This window comes from Hirundo rustica, chromosome 6, assembly GCF_015227805.2.
Source record: "Hirundo rustica isolate bHirRus1 chromosome 6, bHirRus1.pri.v3, whole genome shotgun sequence".
In the NCBI taxonomy this organism is placed as follows: Eukaryota; Metazoa; Chordata; class Aves; order Passeriformes; family Hirundinidae; genus Hirundo; species Hirundo rustica.
This window is the reverse complement of record NC_053455.1, coordinates 33,563,152-33,585,883: the sequence shown is the minus strand read 5'-3', so window position 1 is coordinate 33,585,883 and position 22,732 is coordinate 33,563,152. Positions and strand designations below refer to the sequence as shown.

Below are 22,732 nucleotides of genomic sequence, written 5' to 3'. Positions count from 1 at the left end.
AGATATTCAAGAACTGTCTGGACACAGTCCTGTGCCATGTGCTCTGGGATAACCTTGCTTGAGCAGGGAAGTTTGTCCACTGTGGACAAATGTATTGCATAATCTATAGTAAAATTGGAAATAAGACTCCTAATATCTTAGGCTAAAATAGTATTAACTACTATGCTTACCTAGCCACGGAATCTTTTTAAAACCTTACCACCAGATGGCAATCTAACATAAAGTTTTGATCATCGGTGAATGAGGGTTTGACACTTCTTTCCTCATTTTGTTTTAAGTTGTGCTGAATTTGCTTAGAAAGCCACTGAATTAGATCTTACAAGCAGTATTGATACTATGTTATGAATTCTGAAACATGATATAGTAAACTTTATGCTTTCACATAGAAATGGCATCAAAGGTTTTATTTTGTTTTTAAAAATTGTGGAAATTTTGACCAAGATCCTACATTTTCCACATGAACATTTAATGCAATTCCTCTAGACTAAATTAAAAATAAACCACCCCCAAACAAACAAACAAACATAAAGACCCAAGTAACATGATAAAATGACAACATAACAAACCCCAGAAGCAAAGAAAGAACTTTTTAAATGGATATTCACAGAAGTTTTCTCTTTGATAAATGAAATGTTCAGCTGTTTAAGCACCTAACATTTATAAACTGAACAAGGAATTGACTGCTGAAGATATTCGACATAATGAATTTGAACACTTTTGTGAAGTTTTCGTAAAGTAAACAATTTTTTCTTTTAATGGCATTTTAAAACCTGTATTTGTGCATGGTTAATGTACTTAAGAGGCACATAAAGAATGCAGAGATATGACAGTATTTTAAGCAGCATTTATCTTTTAGCACTAAGGCCTGTAATTATCAGTGGAGAATATAGTTTTGATTCCTCACCCAGATGACTCCTTGGTAACTGGTATTAGCTGTACTTTTAAAAGTGTCACTGTGCATGTATTACCGTTGCAGGTTTTGCAATAATCTTCTACTTGGTATTTGATTCATCTTTAATTGGGCATGTTAAGTCAATCTTCATAAAGCTAAAATGCACACAACAAAAGTTTTTTTACAGATTGTTCAGATAATTCTTTTTTTACAGAGTGATGATGTTTTATTTTGTTTTTTAATATCCATCTTACTATTTTATTGTCAGGCTACTGCTACTATAACAATTCTATCCTACAATCAAGGACAAGTGAAGAGTCAGTCAGTCTGAATCCCTCAGTGAGAGGCAAGAGATTATGCTGAAGGATAACGAGGCTGCATGTTTGTGATGAAAAGTGGAAGGAAGTTTTCCTTAAATTTGGTTTGTGGAAAAGTACTTTTGGTAGCTTTAAAGTACCATGAATTCTGTCCAGAGTGTGTTTAGGAGCAAAAGTGCTAAATTACTTGAGGATTGCTTGGGATGAATAGAGTATCATAAAACACACAAGAGGTAACAATTCAGATTATTTGACCTGTGTGGCTTTCACAGCGGAATGCTGCTCTTTACAATCATACCCAGTAAAGCACAGTGACTTTGTATTTATATATATATATATACACACACACACATATATATACACTGTGTGCGATCATCACAGCCAGATCTCAGCCTTGTAGCAATGGGCAAGTCCTAGACGGAAAACATGTCTTGAGGAGATGTGGATCTCATTATGCTGTAGTAGGCACATAATTTTCTCCTTAAACATATTGCAGAAAAAACCTAGGGAGCAGAAGTGCTATGCTATGGTTTTGTGTTACAGCTGACAATTGTAAAAAGAGAAAATCTAACAAAAATATTTTGTTTATTATGGCAGGATATTGTTTCCCAAAACAATACACAGGTTACTTTGTAAAAATTAGTATCAAACAAAAGAGGAATTTACAAACAAAACCTCAAACCTACTGGTTTGACATGAATCAGAATTTTACCTAATCTATTATAAGGCTCAAGATATTCCCAATATTCCTTTTTTCATATGCTTTGTCTGTTGTTTAAAGAAATTCAAAGAAATATCCTAGCATGTTGATGTCACCTTAAAGGAAAAATATTGGTAACCTCTCTATCTGCCTTATTAGGAGTTGCAGACATCGACATCTATATCTATCTGTATCAACTGATATAAATATATCATTTTACTCCAAATTTTCTCCATTCCATAGGAAGCATTTTAATGGAATATTCCAACAAATGAGAAAAACACTTGAAAAGTTATATATTTTCCTCCTTTTCATTTGACTCAGGTGGATTAATCTTCGCTTTGCATATTCAGAACTTACTATCTGGAAATCTTATTACATAACTGAAAATTTGGCCAGCACATATACTACATGACATTGATTTCTATTTGTGAAGGAAACTCAGCACTTGTGCTTATTTTGTCAGGTTTTTAGTTATTTCTTGCTTATAATCTTTCAAAGTAAAGTAGTATGCTTGAAAGGATGTTTCATTCAAGATGCTATAGAACAGCTGTCCTTACATGAGTAGGTTTTGCCATGCAATATCTCTATCAAATTCATTGCAGATATAATGGAATCATAGAATGGTTTGTGTTGGAAAGGTCCTTAAAAATCATAGTAGTTCTTACACCCCTGTCTTCACCTACTCTGGTCAAGGAAACCTTTCACTAGAATAGTGAAATAGAAAAGAATATAAATGTATGGATAAGCATATATCATAATTGGTCTTACTGCCTAGGTTTTCTTTAGTAAAATCACTGAGTGGTATGCTTTGTTTTTGGGCAAATTTTTCCCACTTCTCAGGTATTTTTTTTTCTAGACTAATAGTATTCCATAAGAAAGTTCTGTTATGGTGGAATGTTCTTTTTATTGATGAGGAATGAGATAGAACAGTGATCCAATAATGGCTGAAGTTAAAATAAACACCACAAAAAAGCCCCAAACACAAAAATGGATGTTCAAATCCCAACCCTATCAATTTTCTGGCACTTCAAAGAAATGGTTTTCTGCCACATTGTTTTTGCCTTGGACAAAGCTCTTTTTCTTCCTCACAGCAACCAACAAAATCTGCGGGGTAGAGAAAAGGGAGTGGATGGACTGGCAGGGAGAGGCTGTATGACGACTTCAGCTAAAGGCTTCTGAGTTGCTTTTGATCTGAAATTGCCTGTTGCTGAGTAATGTGAATGGCATTATTTTTTTGGATGGATTTTCTCAGGGTAAGAAGACAGAGTGAAATAAAACATTTTTCAAAGCCCATCAAGGAGAGAAAATCTTGGTCATTTTATTTTCTGGCTTGTGATTATGCTTATTTTAATTAGTGCAAAATCAGTATACCATTAATTTTGGAGGGCGGAAGGGCAGTGTGTGCTGGGTTCCGTGTCCAGAGGACAGTTGTCCATAAATTATTAGCTTGTGGGCACGGAGTATTTAGTTTCAGTTTTCAGTGTGCTACACTCGTCCTTGTGACCCCAGGAAAGATATTGTTCCCTTATTGTACCTCTGTTTTCCTTCATAAACCATAAATACATTTTTTTGGGGGAAAAGACTCTATGCATATGGTAGTCTGTGAGGGAATGTATCAGGTTAAATAGGGACTGCACAAAGTTTGGGTAATTCTTCTCAGGGTTTGAATGTAGGGGTAAACTGCAGTTGCAGCTTTATCACAAGATTCAAGATCACACAGTGGATGACTGACTAGAGCTTCCTCAGTGCTTTCTTCTGTTCCTGGTGTCCTGTTTGTTTTACTCCCTTTACTTAATTAAATTTTGTTCTAGTGTTGATCTCCATTTTCCCTTCATTAGATGCTCATATTGAACAAATAAATAGTAATTTTCATTAATTACAAATTTCTTGATTATTGAACTAGAATTTAAAGTTATTTTAATTTTATTTTAACATAACTATGTTTTATGGATTCTGAAGTAAATATGTACAGCGTTCTTTAAATATTCAGGTGTAGTTCTGAAAAGGTACAGATAAAGCCCTTGAAGTCCTTAGGATATAGGTATGAATACCATGTAAAGGGATAGCACAAATAACTATACATAGTTGGTTCAAATCATGAAGTCATCTTGGAAAACAGATTTGCAGCTGCTTGTGCAGAGAATCAAGAAATGGAAATTATTGTAAGCAAGCTGAAAATACCTGCTGTCAAAATCAGTTTGTCCTGTGATCATCAGGATTATATCCTTCTGCTGCATAATCAGTAGGTTCAGAATTGCTGAATTTCAGCAATATATTTCAGTTCAAAATTGGCTGTCCTGATCTGTGAAAATGGAAGCTCGAGCTCTGCTTTTATTAACACTTCACCATTATTGTTTTTCTGCCCAGACAGTATCTGGAGGGAAAAAAATCAACACCTAGTGATGCATATAATGTTTCCTGCAATACCTTAACTGTAGGGGGTTTTGCCTCCCGGGTAGAGAGAAAAGGGAGAGAATTGCTTGCTATGAGCTGGAAAAGCAGCACAGTTGGCTCTGGCAGTGAGGGGGTTGACTGACAGTCTGCAGTGCAGTGGAGTTAGCTGAGCTCCCTATATGGCTGTGGATTAGCTATATGCTAATACTGATAGGAGAGGAGCAGTACAGAGCGCAGTGAGCTGACGGTGGAGGCGATCAGCCTCAGCAGAGCTGACTCCTCAAGAGCCATGGCTGAAGGGGGTGAAGGAGGGGAAGATGAAATACAGTTCCTACGAACTGTAAGTATATGCTTTTTATAGGTCATGTAGTACATGATTTTGTGCCTCATGTCTATTTCTTTTCTGTTGTATTAAAAATAAAGTGTTATTTCTGTGCTAGGCTCTGCCAAATGGCAGAATTGATTTAGTCAGTGGATAAAATAAAGCAAGAATAAGAGCTTTAATAGCATCATGCAGTCTCGGTGTGTTCTTCCCTGAATCTGCTCAATAGCCAGTTTGGTATAAGGAGACCTATTTCCGCTGTAATCCCCTGTGTTTGAAGCGTCCTCGTCAACTTTGTACTTGGGTTTCTAAATGCAGCATGCCAAATATGTGACCTCTGAAACTTCTGTCTGGGTTAGATTTCACTGACATTAACAGAAGCTTTGCAAATAGGAGTGCCTTAAAATGATGAATAAACCAAGCAAGCCCCTGATGACCTCTTCTGATAAACATGCACACAGAAGCACACTTGTGTGTAGAGAATACCAACAGATGTTGAAGTCAGGGCTCTGCAAATGTTTGGGGTCTTTCCTCTACTTAAAAGAAGCTTATCTTTAAAAGACATAAACATTTCTTCGGGGGGAGGGGGGTGGTGTTAATTAGTGAAATATCCTCCACTTGGTGTAATTTTCTATAAAGAACATTCACACCATTCTTTCCTAAAGCTTTACACAAATCTAGTATGACAACTAATTTGGACTTTTAAGCAAGTAGTGTACATGCATTAATTTTTGGGAAGAGGATAACATCCTTTTCATGTCTCATCTTGTGTCTCCTTATCTTTACCCTGCATGACTAAGAGTGTGTTGTTGTGTAACTAGCATGGAAAAACTGCTATTAAATGTGTGTATTCCCTCCTTTTTCCATGCTACCTTTATGTTACATTTTTCACAAATAATGTTTCAGAAACAGGCTCCTCTAGAGTTGATTCAACTTTAAAAGGATAAGTCACAAAAATAAAACATGCTAAATTCCCAAAGCAAGAAATTACAAGATTGATTTGTGAAAGGCTTGCATAAGTTATTTATGGGAAGTAAGGGTTGGAGTGAGGTGATGGCTGCTGCTGTAAGTTGTTTAGGTGTGATGAAGTGTCATTAGCACTTCTAAGCCTCAGAGAATTTCATGGAGGGGGGGATGGATAATGACAACGAAAAATCTTTTCCAACATTCCCCCCCTCCACTACACTCTTTAGAGATACATATTTTAGCAGATTACTCCAGTCTTTAATCTGAGACTGGAGCTTTAAATGTGTATCATTCATCCTTTCACTTTACAGGACATTGCCTTGACTGAACAGCCGTCCTCAGTGATGGAGTGAGAAGCTTTGCCCTTTCATAGGTGCCCTCTGTGTGCTACATGAGATGGCAATTTCTGCTGCTGTGATACTTTCTCATGCTAGAGTAACTCTATTGCGCTTCTTTCCAATGGTTAAAATAAAGTGCTAAATAGAGATATGGGCCAAAAATGGAGATAGCAAAAGGGAGACTATGCAGAAGTGTTCCTTCCATGTAGTGCGAGGAAATCTTCTACAGGGGAGCGAATGGACTAGGTTTCTGTCTTGGAAGTTCTACCTACTCCTTGCTCTAAACGATTCTATCAGTTACTGCTGTCTCCTCTCAATAAAACTTCATTCATCTTCATGGGGAAGGCATGAATTGTTGTTAATATGCTGAGAAAGGAAACATTAGATACTGAGTGCTACAGTGAGTTACACCTTCAGCACTTTTATTTCTTACAGCTTTTATTGCTGCCTAAACAGTGTTTGTGCTTACAAACATTAAGTACAGTAGTCCTTAAGAACCCTTCCAGTGAAATTGTTAATCAATTAGGATCTTCTCCAAATCAAAATATTTTTCTGGAAATTTGGATTGCTACTGAATGTTTCTGAGGCTTATGAAGCTGAATCTTGCTTTGAAAATATTGATATCTGTATTTTTATTTTTGAGTCTTTAGAGAGAATAGGATATTTTAGGATCCCAAGGATATCTCTTTCTTGTTTATGTATAAAATAAGGTTAGATGTCTTTTGATTCAAAGATATCACACAGCATTTTTTGGAGGAACAAGAGAATCACCTCTTAAAAATCTACTGAAATTATTGTTTGCTATCTTAAAGGCAAATGTCCTTTTGTCCTCAATTTTTTGTTGGTTATGATTTTTTTGTCTTCCAGGTCTAAGTCATTGTTTAGTCATGCCTCACTTTTATGTTCTCTCCTCATATAAAAGGTCAAGAAGCTTGTTAATACATGATGATGAAATCTATTTGTTTCTATGGAACAGCAACTCGTGGGCACAATTATAAGATTTGATGGAAAGCTTTTTACTGTCACTTTCTGTTCCAAAACATTCCTTATATTTGATTCGTTTGGCAGCAATGGGAATGAGAAACACCTAAAGAACAAAGTCCAGATAGGATAACAACATTATCATTGTTCTAGTAGTAGTATATCTTCAGTACTCATTTCAAGTATGTCCCAATGCTTGTGTAAAGCCTTTACATGCAATGACAGCATTTAGTTGTTATTTATACAATGTAGTTTCTGTTCTGAATTTTCCCCTGACTTTTAAGTTCAGTATGAACACATATAAATATATAAGCACGCTTTTTTTTTTTTTTTTTTCTTACACTGCTACCCTGATTTTGTGTCTTTGTCATGAAATCTTTGACATTTTCTTTCTTGTAATAATGCTTGGAATTGTTTATATATTTTTCTAATTGGTGGCTTCCTTCTGGTTTTGACTCTGGCTATTTAGTGTGTCATGTAGGGAAGGGAGAAGCAAATCACTTGTTGAATGTGTATAAAATGCAACACTGCTGTGTTTTAGTTTCTCATTTGTTTAGATGATTTTCCCATATTGTTTATTTGTTACCCCCTCCTAATATGTGAATATATGAGAAACCAAAGTGGCTGACATTATGCAGCATTAGGTGAGAATACATATGGTGACCTGTGCTGTTTTGAGACAACATACTGAGGGATATAGAAGGAGTCTTGTTGCCCTTAATGTGAATGAGTGAGTGTAAAGCATTCTTATTTGAGCTTTTCCTAGCTACTAGGAATTCACTGCTATGATAAATTGAATAAGTCCTCTCCTCTCTGGAAACTATTCACAAGTTCCCACTGCTGCTGAATTAGTCAAATGTGAGGTGCTCTCTGTCTTGGAACAAAGAGCTTTTGCCTTCTTCCATTAGAAATAGCTAAATAGTAACCTGCTAATAGTGCTTGAGAACATGGCTGAGGATGGAGGGGAAGTCTCACCCCTGCCCAAGGCCTTTTAAGTGTAATGAAGCATATCAAAGTCATTTGCCATCTTAGAGTCCAAATTATGATGGCAACATTAGTTAATAGGTCTATTGCTTTGCTATTTTTTCCTGAAATTCATGCTATTAATAGAAAGAGTTTATCCTTATTTTCCTTATTTTAATAAAAACACTTTTTTTTTTTTTTTTTTTTTTTTTTAAATAGATGATTCATTAGTCAACAAAGTTCTGCCACATTTTCTGTAAATCTAAATAGTGTTTTTACTGGTGTGTCTGGGTGTAAGTGTACATATGCTTTTGTGCACGTCTGTGTCTGTGTGATTCTTTCCCCGGGTGGTTACTAGTACTTCATTTCTGTGAGTGACAAAGGCCTTACCAACTGATTCTTCTTTAACTTTTGCTCTTTTAACAGCTTCTCTCAAAGACTCAACATTAAGTGTTCTGATAAACCTCTGCAATCACTATCTAAAAGTTTACACATAGGAATAGGAAACTGTTTTCTTCCGTATACTGAGTGTAGTTATCTGTTATACTTAAAATAGCAAAATACTCTCACTACAAAGAGGCAGAAAAGAATATTTGGATTTTTTTTCAAGATCTAGTCCATATATGTAAATTTACACAATGAGTTTACAGATACTTTTAGGATCATTTGTCTATTTAGTTGCTGTTCAGAATAAAGACAATTGAGTAGCTCTCACAGATATTTATTTGTGGATACACATTCCTATCTATACTTCTTGAAAATTAAGTTTTCTGCTGTTCAGAGGTTACAAATGAGATGGGAAATAATCTCAGTTTTACAAGATGAACTCTCAGGTATAGTGTGAATTAGATTTTCCTTTTTTTCCTTAATCATTTGCACTGTCGTTAGATATAAATATAAAAAGTGATTATATCATGCTTCTTAAATACTCTTTTAAGATTTGTACTAAATAATTTTAGTTTATCAGGGATTAGTGTGGCATAAAACTAGAGTTTTTAAAATGTTTCTAATACATGTTGTTTCATGAAATTTGTGTTCCAAGTGGTGTATCTCTAGTGACATAACAAAGAGCATATCAAGTGGAGAGATGAAAATAATTTTTCCTTAGTAGTCCAACTTTGTATCTAATAGTTATGCTACTAAATGCATGCTGATATTCTGTAGCACAGATCTCTGTGGCTTGATTCAGTAAAGTACAGATATCTCCTATAAAATACCCACCAGACCAATACTTTTAAACAAGTATATTGGAAAAATATCCAAATACCAAAAAATAATGGAAGATATTTCTAGGAAGAAGTCTTTGGCACTGCTTAATTAAAAACTGGGGGAAATGCAGAAACTGATCTCAGTGAGTTGTGCATGAATTTATAGAAAAGTATAGAAAGGATAAGAAATATCTTGAGATCAAATCAGTGGAATCTTCCTGATGCCCTTTTTAAGGGAGCTGGCACAAATTCTGTGTGCTTTTTGAACAGCTGTGTGTATTTCACTGAATTGTTTTCAAATTAATTAGAACATTTTGTCTATTGTCACTGAAATGTGCTGCAATTCATGACACAGCAGTTCATTAGTCAGTCAATTCCTTTCCAAAAAGGGGTAAAAATAAAGAATAATGTTGTATAAAACTTGCGTCTGAGAGCTGGTGTGTGTTAGGAGTTCAGTTATTTTTGAGTTAAATATTTCTATATCTGTTTATCTATGTATCTCTGTGCATTAAATCTCCCCTTTCTGATCCCATTGCTGCAGTTGTACAGTTGTGTAGCAGTCCATACTTAAAAGGCTTTTAAGTAGTACAAGAAAAATTATGCAACAAACAAAACAAAACTATACTATGTTTCTTCCTCTCTTTAAAAAGACTCTTTCAAAGAGACTTGGTTTTAGCTTCTTAAACTTCAGGTTATCACCACTACGACTATTCACAATTGCTCTTATTTTCCTTAATTTTCTACCACTGAAATCATACTTAATGTTGTAAATTTATCCTGAGTTATGTTTCTAAGAACTTGTAGTGTCTTTCTTTGGAGCAGTTGCTTGATATCTATGTCAGCTTTTCAATAAATTTGTAATAATGTCCCTTTTGGAGTAAAATAAATGTAAATGTGTATTTTAGGCTCCTGACATGAAATAGTTCTTTGCACCATGTTTAGATGGGAAGGGTTTGGTAGATTTGGTATCTTTAATTTAATGAAATTTGTTTGAAGTTTATAAAAAATGAACTACAATAAATAATCTGGGAAAAATGCATTTTCTGGGAGATGGTGTATTAGAAGACTACATCAGGTAAAGGGGAGCAGAAAGAGAAAAAGGCAAGTAGAGCTTTTGTAGATAAAACAGTGAACAATGAAGACTTGAATTGTGATTAATCAGAGGTGAGGGCGGATTTCTTTCTATCAAATTGAAGGTTGTTGAGGTAGGAATACGCTTCCAAAAGGTCCTGTCTTTGTTCTTGAGATGGTGCATTGTTTGGTTGGTTTCCTTGAGACTTTTCCTACGTTTTATTTAGCATGGATCTATAGAGTCTGTAGTAATACTGTTTTTTCCTAAAAGGAAAAGATCAGTAAAGTTCAAAGATGCTTTGTAAAACAATATATAATCATAGTACATGTATGTATGATGTATGTATGGATATATCGTATCATATCATATCATATCATATCATATCATATCATATCATATCATATCAATCATTTCAATGGGATATATGTAATTATATCTAACAAGTTGCACTTTAACAACCTGCCTCATATTAGACTAGTCTACATGAGTTGAAATCAAAGCAACATTGCACTATATGAACTCAACATCATGCTTTTCTACTGCTTCTTTCTACAGTATAAATTTTTAAAAATCTATTTTGAAAAGAAATCAGTGCATATACTACAATGTTACAATTCCATTGTATTGTTAGAAAATACTTGTGAGATTGAATGTATTCATGACTGATTTAGCTTCTAGGATAGATTTAACTACTTGTTAGTTTTTTTGTTTTGGTTTGTTTTTTTTATTGTTGTTGGTTTTGTTTTGTTTTGTTTTTTCCCCTGGGGGTATTTGATGTTGATGCATTTCTGCAGAAATAACATTAAATTTGTTACAGTCAATAAAAGCTCTTTCTTGCCTTAGAATGTTAGTAAGTGAAAAGTCTTTGACAAGATTTGTGACCGTGCAATAATCTTAAATTAATAACCAAGCATATATTTGCCTATTTCCTCCTAGCCACACTGGTGGTTGTTGTGGGGATTTGTCTTCTGTTCATGCTCTTCTTTTTAGTATCTAAATGGGAATGAATATCTTCAGGAATAAATAGTGAATTTGTTAGTGACGTTATGCATTTTTCTAGAATGCAGTAAGTAGGTTTTCTGATCTCTAGTCCCATGCCATATAACTGGGTATGATTCATATTGAAATCCAGCAGTGAATATTGCCTCTTCTCAGTTCCCATGGCAGTGCTGTGACCACACAGCCAAATGCTGCCAGGTGCATTAGCTACACATTCCAAAAATTAAAACAGAGTTGCAGGCATGGTGGAGATGAAAAACAAAATTGGCACACAGTTATTTTAGAGATACTGAATTCAATAAGAGAACACTAGCTAAAAGTTCTGTCTCTTTACTTCATACACAAAATGCACATTTTCCCAAATGACACGTAACAGTGCAGCTATGTAGTAAGCACAGATATCTATAGAGAGTAAAATTAGCATCTCAATTAAAAAACAATTGTTTACATAAACACACTTTAAAAGATTCAGAAGGAAAACATGAGGTATTAATGTATGCCTCAATGAGTACTTTGGTTTATTTTCTCAATACAGAAATTTTAAATTTATATTCTGTCTTTAATATTATGACAACATCACGAGACCATTCCTTCTGTCTATAACTTAGTAGGATATAGTGGTTTTGGTGATGGAAGATCTAAAATTGTATACCAGATGTTACTTTAGGAGAATGTATGTTCTAATTTCAGCAGATATTTTCCACCTAAATATTTTGGAAACATGCTGTCTGAAAATTACAGCCATGTTCTGAAGTGCAAATGGCAAATATGAGACACCTCAGGGTGCATCTAAAGTAGTACAAGATTGGGATAGGCATTGGAATTACAAAAGCCTATAAGGAAACTGAGATCAGCTCAATCTGCTTTAGTAGCGTCTCAGTATGAGGCAAACAGAGCTGTTGATTGTCAGCCATTGCACCTGCTGTCAGTCAACTCTCAGTCTCCACAGATGGGCTTCAGCTGTATATAGGAGCTGATGACGACTCTCTAATTGCCCTTTTCCAGTCCCCTCTCCTGGCACATCACATCCATGGGGAGAAGCAACAGCTACAGTCAGCAGAAGTAACAGTAGAGACATCAGCAACGTAAGGTGAAAAATTCAGTAGTAACATCAAGTTTGTTCCTTCTACTGGGCTTTTATCCAAATAAGCAAGTGCTAGTTCCTCAGTGAGCTAAGTAGTCAGCGTGCACCTGAGCTGTTTTTAGTTCACAGCAAATATCTCTGTCAGTCTTGAGTATTTCAGGTACTTCAGCACTCAACCATGTTCTCTAATACCTTGTGCCAGAAAACCAACTTCCCTCGACACAATTGCAACAAATTGAAATCTCTTCAATAACAAAGTTATACAGAAGAATTGCGACTTAAATAAAATCTTTTAAAATTATTTGTACAAAAAATAGAATTTCAACTTGCAAACTTTCAACTTTTTAACAGAAGATGTGGAATTAATTTACAGCAGTGGAAGTTTAGCATGCTTTCGAACTGCATCAGCAGTACCACTTACGAATGGGAGTACTAGGATCATCAAGCTTAGAATATGTACTAGCGCTAATGTCAGAGATGATTCACTAGAATGCTCAAGGCCAAATGACTCCCATTTCCCAAGACTCCGTCTGATTGACTCATTGACTTCACTGCCTCATCTTCTCTGTGTATCAAAAATTCTCAGAAGACCTATACACCTGATACACATTAAAGAGACTTAATGTCAGTTTGTATAATTCGGAAGCTGATGAAGAAGGTATAGAAATATTGATACAGTTAGATAACATTTTGACTAAAAAATTAACCCCCACCTCTCAGTATTAAACTCCAAGTTGACAGCCTGTCTTCTCAAGCGCATATCCATTTCTGTTACACTTTTCAAGAGATCAAAATCAACAGACATTACAATTTCTTTATGGCCAAAGCTAGGAAAACTAGCGTTTAGAATTAGGAAGAGCCCAGTCTGATCGTGCGCGTTGTGCTTGCATTTGTAGCTACAAGGTAACATTTTTGTGAAGAACATTCACAGGACAAAAGGTTCTTTGCTGTATTCATATTGACCATTACAGGACTAAATGCTAGTAGGGATTTGTAAGATCTGATTTTCTGATTTGTCTGTGTAAATAGTATTGATTGTGTGCCCCACCTGCATTAAAATATTTGAATATTTGCATATATGAACTACTTTGATATGCTAAAATTAATAGAGTGAGGGGGTTTTAAATGCATAGGAAAATATAAGTATTTTTAATTTGCAGACACTAAACCCTTTCTCTGAGAGTCTCTGAGTTGCTCCTTACTTGCTTTCCTAGTAAAGTTTTGCAGATCTGTTGGAAATCTTTGTTTATTTTAATTACCATTACCATGTGATCCTAGGTGACTGTCTTAGGCAATGTCAAACTGGCCCCATCTTTAACGTAGCTCTGCTGTGTGAGTGAATAAATGAACTGAGTGCTTGAATACCGAGTAGTACCTCAATAATAACTCTTCAAGCAAGTCTTGATTATAAAGGATAGCTATTCCCACTGGATCACTAATCATTGATTATTATTTCAAAAGTTTCAATTAAGCCTTGTTAAATATATCAATTTTAGTAAACTTTCTGCAGTTACAACTCTTTAAAGTAATTTTGTCAATCAACGCCTCTCCCTTCAGTCACTGTGAATGCTGGTTATCCATACTTGCTTTACTTATTTGGTTTTATTCAAGATTTATTTACTGTGTTTATTGTAGCTTTGCTCAAGATATCCCTAAATTTTAAAAAATCTCTTTCATGAAATGGAATGTGGTAAAATTTTGGAACTTGCACAGGTCCAAAATATTTCCACCTGCACAATTAAGTGACATTGCATCTCATATTGTGCCAGGAACTATAAGTGTAGAATATTTGGATTCTATTGTAATCTCTGATTTTGTATACAATTAGACCTATAGTATTTTCTTGTCATGTTTCTCTTAATAAAGATGTTGATATATCTTCTTGTAATATAATGATGTTGATGGGTTTCTTGCATCATTTAAAGCTTTTTTTTTTTTTTAGTATTTTGATTTCTATAAAGATGGGAAAAAAGTTGCTTTATACATACATAGTAAAACCAACTATAATAGAATTTACAAAAAAAAAATTTCAATAGTAGTATGTTAACATAAATTTTTGCTTTATAACAGAAGGAAAAGTCAGCAGCTATTGTGACTCTTTCAAGACTAATGGTTTTTAATAGTGATTTTAAGCTGCACTGCAATGACAAGTTTACTGGACAAAGTTTCACAGAAGGGAATACAACAGTGTTATTCCATAGTACATGGGATTATATCCTTCGCCAGTGATGTAAACATTTTCCCATCGTTGCTTCAGTTTCATGTGTGAAATAGTGAAAGTTTAGTATATCAAAGCTGGCCTGGAGAAGGATCACTTTGCTTTACTCACACAAATCAGCCTGAGTTTCAGAATTCTTTCATTTACACATTTTGCACATTTACACATCCCATTTATGCACAAAATTAACAATACTATGCAGTATGCTTGTATTATTGTGAAAGTTAGGAGAAGTTAAGAACTTCTAAATCAGTTAGGCCTTAATAAATGTTAAGGTCCAAATGAATGTGCTACAATATATGCTATATGTTGCAAATATTGTTTAAACAACTAGATTGTTCTTCCAGTAGGGAAGACATGCTAATTGCTAAGTTATGTAGTGAAGACTTTCCTCAAAGAGGAGAAAAAGGATATCACCTGGGTTTAAAATATATTGATATGAATATATGAAAATATATTGATGATGTTAAAAAAATCTTTACTAAGGAAGAGAACTTTGTCAGAAGGGAAAATGTTTTTCTTACTAAGGCTTTTGTTCATTTTTTGATATGAAAAGTCACAGTTTGATGACTCATTGGGAATGGCCTAGCTAGCCTAAATGCAGATAAGTTACAGAAGCTGTTGTTAATGACCTTTCACTGCTAACCAGAGTATAGTTATTATTTCTTGTCATCGTTGATATTTGCTTGTCACAAGCAATAAGCTGTAATGGTGTATCTACTAGTGCCTTGCTACTGAAAAACACCAACTTTGAGAGAAGCTGAAATCACTTTTCTGTGATTTATTTGAAATTCAGGAAGCTTGGTGCAATCTGGAAGATTCTAGATTCATTCAGAGCATGTAAATTGAATTTCACAACATAGCTTTATTTTTGTTAGAAAGACACATTTTTTTTTCTGCCAGCGAACTTCCCAAGCCAGCTTCTCTCAAGGTTGACCTTAGGCTTAAATAACATCACTGACGAAATAAGGGCCTGTTTATGAAACTTAACTTGCCTATTAGAGTGGTAACATGACCTTTCTTAGCTTTGCCCATATGAAGACCCTTTAGAGTCATAAATCATAACATTCTAAAGGGTGAAATGTGTTCACCACAACATAAAAGATGGAGGGGGAGGGGGAAAGGAAAAGGGAAAAAAAATGATGAAGAAGGGTGACATTCTGCTATAGATAGTCCATGACATCTGTAGAATATTTCTAGTGCTATTTAGAAAATTAATCATATTATAACATAGTTCTATCATGTGTTCATGCAATTTGACTGTATCCTGATTGCTTCTTTTATCTTTTCCCATCTGTGTCTCTTTTCTTTGTTTTTCTAAAACAAACTAGACAGAGAGCCAATGATAACGAGAGTTGATGGAAGATTATCCTGACCTCAGGCTACTTCCAGGCAACATCAGTTAGCAATATCCAATCTCTTTATTTCTGTACATCCCTTAAATCTCCAGCACTACTGCTGCAGAGAAACACCCTATCAGCTAGCTGTGTAATACAACTATATCAGAACACCTGAACCAGATACCAGCTTCTGTGTACACTCTTTTTTCTTTCTGTCATTTCTTAAGCCAGGTGTTTTCACAGCAACAGTAACAACTGTTTGCAGTTGTTATAATAGGAATCACAGAGCTATTCCTCTTAAATGCAGCTGCAGAGGACAGAGGCAAAGACACAGTTGTTATTATTTTCTGGATACTAGGAATAGGGCATTAGGATAGAAAGGGTGTTTGTGGATGGGAATGGGCTGCCCAGGGAGGTGGCAGAGTCACCATTGCTGGAGATGTTTAAGGAAAGTCTGGGTGTGGCACTTGGTGCTGGGGTCTGCTTGGCAAGCTGGTATTTGATCATAGGTTGGACTCGATGATCTCAACCTAGTTAATTCTGTGATCTTGTAATATTGTATAAACACCGCAAAAGTAGTGAGCTTTTAGCAGTGTTGCCTTAGCTCCCATCTGACCATGTCACCGTACAAGAGCAGTTTTCTTTGATTGAGATGGCATCCCAAAAATAACTTATACCTCCTTTTGTTCAAGCAAAGATTTACACAGTCAGGATTCTTGGTACACATGACAATTGTTTGGGTTTCTTAAGGTTGGTGGTGTGATTATAGGATAATTCTACATTGATTTGTAAGGATTTGGCAGGGGGTGGGGGGATATGCAAGGTGAAGAGTTACAATATTTGCAGAAATGCTGCCTTAGACGATGTTGGGCAATGTGCTTGTGTCCTAAAATGGAGGTCTGAAGCAATGGCAACACCTGCTTCTTCCCAAGTATTTCTTCTCCTATTACAATATTCTTTATGCAGATTCACTCTGGTTACTTTCTGTCTAGTACATACATAGTTTGCATGGCTCTTGTCACTATTAGCTGTGCTTGAATCATTGGCTGCAGGTCACGTCTTCAGCTATTTACAAGTTTGTGTAACATTCATATGTAGAACCTGATAAAATTATATAGCTATGTGTAAGAGTTACTGTTAGATTTGACTCAGCATTAAAGAAGTAGAACAACCACTCTTTACATTGCAATGAGAAGTAGTAATTTCAGTCCAGTTATCTAATGATGGCCAAATTTGAAAGAATTATCTTAAACCATCTCAAGTGAACCATGATTTAAACCCATATTTTAGCTTAATTAATGTGCTTTGAAAGGCTCTCTTAATGTTTGCAGCTGTTATTCAAACTGTGGTTTTAATCTAAGTAGAGCAAAACTACCTGTGGATATAACACAAATGTATATAATATGTGGGCAAGAATCTTTTTGTTTTGCTTTTTCTTTTTTTAAATTTGACTAGTTTTGATTTTTATTCTGTTGCACTCAGATAAAGGCTAGGATCTACTTGTGTACAAATGCAGGAAAACAATGCATTTTCTGACAAAGTGGATGTGTGGATGGACAGGCTGCAGATAAGTGCACAAGGAATTGTCAGTATGAACAGGAGTCATCATGCATTTTAAATACTACACTGCAAAATGAAGGCGTTAAATAAAAGTTAAATGCAACAGGTGAAACCACAAGAGCAAACAACCAAACAAAAACTCAAACAAATAAAAAAAATCATAGTGGGTTGCCTCTGCAGGGAATTACCCTCTTGGGAAATGATAGATGATTCCTCAACCAAAATCTAAAACCAACCCCTAACCTGAATATTTTGTAAATGGCATTTGTGATTAGTACCACAAAGTTAACAGAAATGGAATTTAGTTGATTGAAGCAATGGTATCTGAAGTAAGTGTTGCAAAATGTGGAATATCCCCATAAGAAAGGATGTTCTTTGGTGTTTAATCTTTGTATGCTTCCAAGCCTAATCAACAAGAAGGGAGATTTAATCTGTGAAACAGAGAGCAGCTAACAAGCAAGCTCCAAGTGATGTCCATGAGTTAGAAATGCAAATTACTCTTTGGTAGAATTGCCTTAAGGTACAGAGCTGGACATGCTTCAGCAATCTCAGACCTAGGGGGAAGGTAACAAGGCTTGGGAAGTAGGATGCCCACTCAAAGTGGGCACAAGGAATGCAGAATTTATAAACCACCTGGCAGAGCTCCCAAGATAAGGAAGAAACCAAATAGACCCAACTCAGCAACTGTGCTGAAATCAGCTCCAACTGCCTAAAAGGTAATTCCAGCAGGGGGAGATTGCAACCACTGGAACAAGAAACCCACTAACCCAAAAAAAGAGAAAGCCTGAGCATGTGGAGTAATCAGTGTGGGAAATGACAGAATCATTCAATAGAAGACAGAAAACTAATAAATAAGAGAACTGTGCAACTTGTAGCCAATGAACACTATTTCCTTAGTTTGCTGGAATGTTCAAATAGTAAAAATTTTTTATAGTTGCTGTGCTTGATTTGTGGAATACCATGAGACACCCAGGCCTGCACAGCTCTGAAATAAATAATCAATATGTCTCTCAACTGTGTAAATATTGGCTTGTTGCATATCAGAAAACTAATCCAATTTTTGTGGACAACAGAAGGATGAGTTGTAAAAGATATAATTATTTAATGGGATAAGAAGAAAAAGACTAAGGTAAGAGATTTTTTTCTTTGACAAGAAGGTTAGTAATATCATAGTGATAAAAAAAAGGAAGTATGGAGATAGAGCTGACTAGGGAGACAATTTTTATATTCAGTCATTGTGAGTACACATGAGTTGTGAAAATTCTTAAGGAGAGACTGACACACCAGCTCATACCCATTTCCCCTTTAGCTCTACCTGAGGGTGTAAAAAACAGAGTGAGAACAATGGTCCTTCTGTCTCTTGTTGTTTGATATCATAAGAAATATCAAGGAATTATAAGAAATTGATGGATTTTTATGAATTTTGATATGCATGACTTGTCAAAACTGTGATTCTTACAAGGAGTTTGCTTGCTCTTAGTGGAAAATTACAAGTAGCTAGGTATTTTTCTTCTTCAGCTTCAAAGTGGAATCTACATTCAGTAACAAGCAAGGCTGCATTTTCTTAAATCTGGAATGAATAAAACAAACAATAAAGATACTTTGCTGATAATGATGAAATTTCTCAGTCATCACTCCTCAAAGACCATCTTCACAGGTTCTTCTTCAGACTTGTTAAGTCACTGAAACCTTCCAGTCTTTTTGTTCTCCTTATTTTTATCACATAGCATGCATCTGAATTATCTTTTCTCAGATTAGTCTTGAATTTGCTTTTGGTTAATGTGGGAACATTTATTTATGCATCACAAGAAGAGAGGACTGGGAAGAACTTTTTGAGTTTTTGAGGTTTTGAATCAATTTTGAACTAAAATTCAGTTTTAGAGCTAATTATAACTTTTGTCCTGCTGCTTTTATCAAGGTACCAATCCACTAATCTAGCAATCTTCCTTCATTTTTCAGCTTAAATATTTTTATATATTTATAGAATTTTTTCATGTGTCCCAACTGTAATTTATCAATATATTTATAAAGAACAAATCTATTCCCTCTCCACTTTTTCTTTTCTGGAATAAGTAAACTGAGTCTGTTTAGCTTACTTTCATATGACTGCATGTTCGGTTTCCTTAAAATTTTGTTATCTCTTGTCTATAATCCTGCTGTCTAACTCTCCTTTAGACATTGATGACAACCACCTCTTGGACAGTGACATAGTAATTTCCTCTCTTTTGGCCAGGACTTGCTCACCTTTCATAGCAAGGCCATACTGACATATATTAAAGAATATAAATTCAACCTAGACACTAGCCTAGAAAAAGAAGATAGGCTAGGTATCTAAACCTCTTCTGAAGGCTGTAAAATCTCTGACTATGTTAGCAAATGAAATAGCTACAATTAATTCTCTAGCCTTGAGAGAAAGTAGAAGTATACAGCCTACAGGCATACAGCTAAACCTTTTCCCCAGGATATTAGCTGTACTGCCTATTGGAAATAGTCCCTGGTCTGCCAAGGTATTTCTGGCAAGATTCTGGTAGGTACAGGGCAGTATATTTCCTAGATTCCTGCTGAGTGTGGTCTCCTATCTGTGCAATCCCTCTGTACTCTCTAAGAGAATCTGATGAAATGTCAGCTGCTCAGGTAGTCACGAGTCTTTATTTACATTGGCATCAGTCAGAGAGGATTGTAATACTGGTTTTGATGCTCTTAAGAGTGTTTTTTTCCAGTATCACATTTTAGTTTTGAAGGAAATTTAATTTTAATTCAGAAAGAAGTGGTTCCAGAAATATGCTTTCTTTATATAACACCATAGGAAAGAACCATAGACTCATCAAGGTTGGAAAAGACCCTTAAAACTGAGTCTAGATGTTAAGCTAGAAGAGCTGTGCTCATCACTAAACCGTGTTCCACCTATGAACCTTTAAAATACATCCAGGTATGGTGTCACAACCACTTCCCTGTTTCAAAGCTTGACAAACATTTCAGTGAAGAAATTCTTCCTAATATCCAATCTAAACCTGTATTGGTGCATCTTGAGGCCACTTCCTCTTGCCTTACTGCTTGCTGCCTGGGAAAAGAGACTGATTCCCATCCCAGCCTCTTTCAAGGAGCTGCAGAGGGTAATAAGTTTTCCCCTGAACTCCTTTTCTCCAGGCTAAAAAGCCCCAGCTTCCTCAGCCTCACCTCTAGTCCTTTCATCACCTTTTTGCCCTTCTCTGGACATGCTCCAGCACCTCAGTGTCTTTCTTGCAGTCAGAGGCTCAAAAGTGAACACAGTATTCAAGGTACAGCCTCACCAGTGCCAAGTACAGAGGGATGGTCCTGCTGGCCACAGTACTTCTGGTACAAGTCAGGATGCCATTGACTGTCTTGGCTCTCTGAGCACACTGTTGGATCATGTTCAGAAAGCTGTTCACCAACTCCCCCAGGTCCTTTTCCACAGGCAGCTTTCCAGCCACTCTTCCTCAAGCAGTTTGTTAACAGATTATGTGTTACCACTGAATGACTTAGTTCTTCTAACAGTATTTACTCACCCAGCTTAATATTCTTTAAGGCACAGGAATTTATCAGGAATGTGCCCTCTGAGATAGAAACAGCCAGAGAAAGAGTCCTTAGTGCTGAGTCTGAAGGAAGAATTTAGGAATAACACCGCAGTTGTCTATAAGCCAAAACTTTAAACCACGCTTTACAGTCGTAGCTGGATTTCTGTTCACTGAGAGAACTATCCTCAAGGAGTAGGAATGGCATTCCTGATCATTGAATTTATGAAGAATAAAGTATGATAGCCCTAATGTTAATTGATTTGTGCTCAGGAAGCCCATGGTGAAAACTTATATCCAAGCTTGAACATGCAATCAGTGTGCGTTAGAGTAGAACTAGAGCTAACGGTGCTAGGAAATTTAAAAATTCCTTACTCTTGACTATGTCCCAATTACCATGGCTTTAGAGCTGGAAAGTCCTCTTAGAGTATGCATTAATCAGGTCTGAGACAAAATACAAACATATTCAGAAAAGTCAGTGTCCTGCCCAGCTACTGAGAGATAATTTTTATAGCAGATATGGGATGCCTTTTACATAATCAAATTCAAGAGTAGAAATGCAGTTCCTACAAAGGAGGGGAAAGACTGAAGTCAGGATTCTTTTGTACTTTTTACAGTTTGGTTGTTGTTGTTGGGGATTTTTAACATTCACAGTTAAACCAAAACCCTCAGTTCACTTGAAACCATTGTTGATAATAAAGAAGTGCATCAACATGGTGAAGTCTTCCATCGCCCAAGAAACTTACCTGCATTTCTCAGCCAAAGAGTTCTAAATTAGAAAGGCTATGGCTGAAATAGTCAGTAAAAGCTTATAAAAATCCCTCCCTTGAGCTTCTACTTGCGGGTAGAATTTAGGTGACCTAATAAAGCCTGAAAGTGATGCAGTGTCATTTATTTGTCTGCCTGTGTGTTTCCAACAAATGTTTCAAAATGCTGTAATTTTTTTGTGTGGGAGTCTTAGCTCCATGGAAACCATATCCAGTTTAACTCTTTAAGAATCTTGTCACTGCAGAGAAATCTTCTTACTTATTGTTAAATTTACTCCAGTCTCCTTTTAACTGTCTTCCTTTCCTTCCTAACTTCCCCCAAGCAAGGTTTTGTTAAGTATGGATGCAACTGATCCTCTGGTGTAGGATGACATCACTTCAGAATAATTCTTCATGTTTTCCTCATGAGTGAGGAGAGAAATGCAGGGTTAGGACAAAGTAATACTAAGATGATGAGTCAGACGATAGTCTCACAATTTGCAGGAACAGTACCTTTGCCACATTTGAAGTTCAAGATGTGGGAAACAAAGTATTATGAGTATGGAAATATTCTTGCATGAATTGATGATGAAATAATTGTGACCTTTGCAAAAGAAACAGTGCTGTGACAGAGATGCTCTGTAAGTTACATAAGAGTGCCCATTTTCTTTCTTAGCATAAGATAAATTTTGAAGGGAAAAGGTGACAAATTCTTACAAATCATATTTAAGTAAAAGTCTCACATTCAGAAAGAATAAATACACTAGACAATATAGGTTTTCTAATGAGAAATGTATAAGGGAGTTCCTTATACACTCCACCCTAGTACAAGAGATATAAAGCAACCTCTGTACATCTGAAGAATATGAGGAAGTTTCCAGAACGGTTTTAAGATAACTGACTTAGATTCACGTAGTAATTTGTGGAGTGTACAAGGAGGGGGAAGGTAGTTTGTGAATACTTACCACTTTCCTCCAACTAAGAGTGTTCATTTTAAATCACAGTGACATATCAGAAGCTATACCACTGATCTGACTGCTTCTGAAATCACTGAAATCAATGGAAACCTGATGATACATATGTTTGTGGATTTCTG

At 35.7% G+C, this 22,732-nt stretch overlaps 1 protein-coding gene across 13 annotated transcripts in view; it reads left to right on the top strand.

Moving 5' to 3' along the window:
* The first annotated feature begins 4,527 nt into the window (after positions 1–4,527).
* The window catches only part of RYR3 (ryanodine receptor 3), a 194,929-nt gene continuing 176,724 nt past the window's right edge, over positions 4,528–22,732 (top strand). For 12 of the 13 annotated variants that reach the window (XM_040067397.2, XM_058420965.1, XM_040067399.2 and 9 more), the window contains exon 1: positions 4,531–4,646. In XM_040067397.2, the coding sequence (XP_039923331.1) occupies positions 4,596–4,646 (51 nt within the window). In that variant the 5' untranslated portion in view covers positions 4,531–4,595. Of the gene's footprint in view, positions 4,647–22,732 lie in introns of all 13 variants that reach the window. The other variant, XM_040067396.2, reaches the window with a different exon arrangement.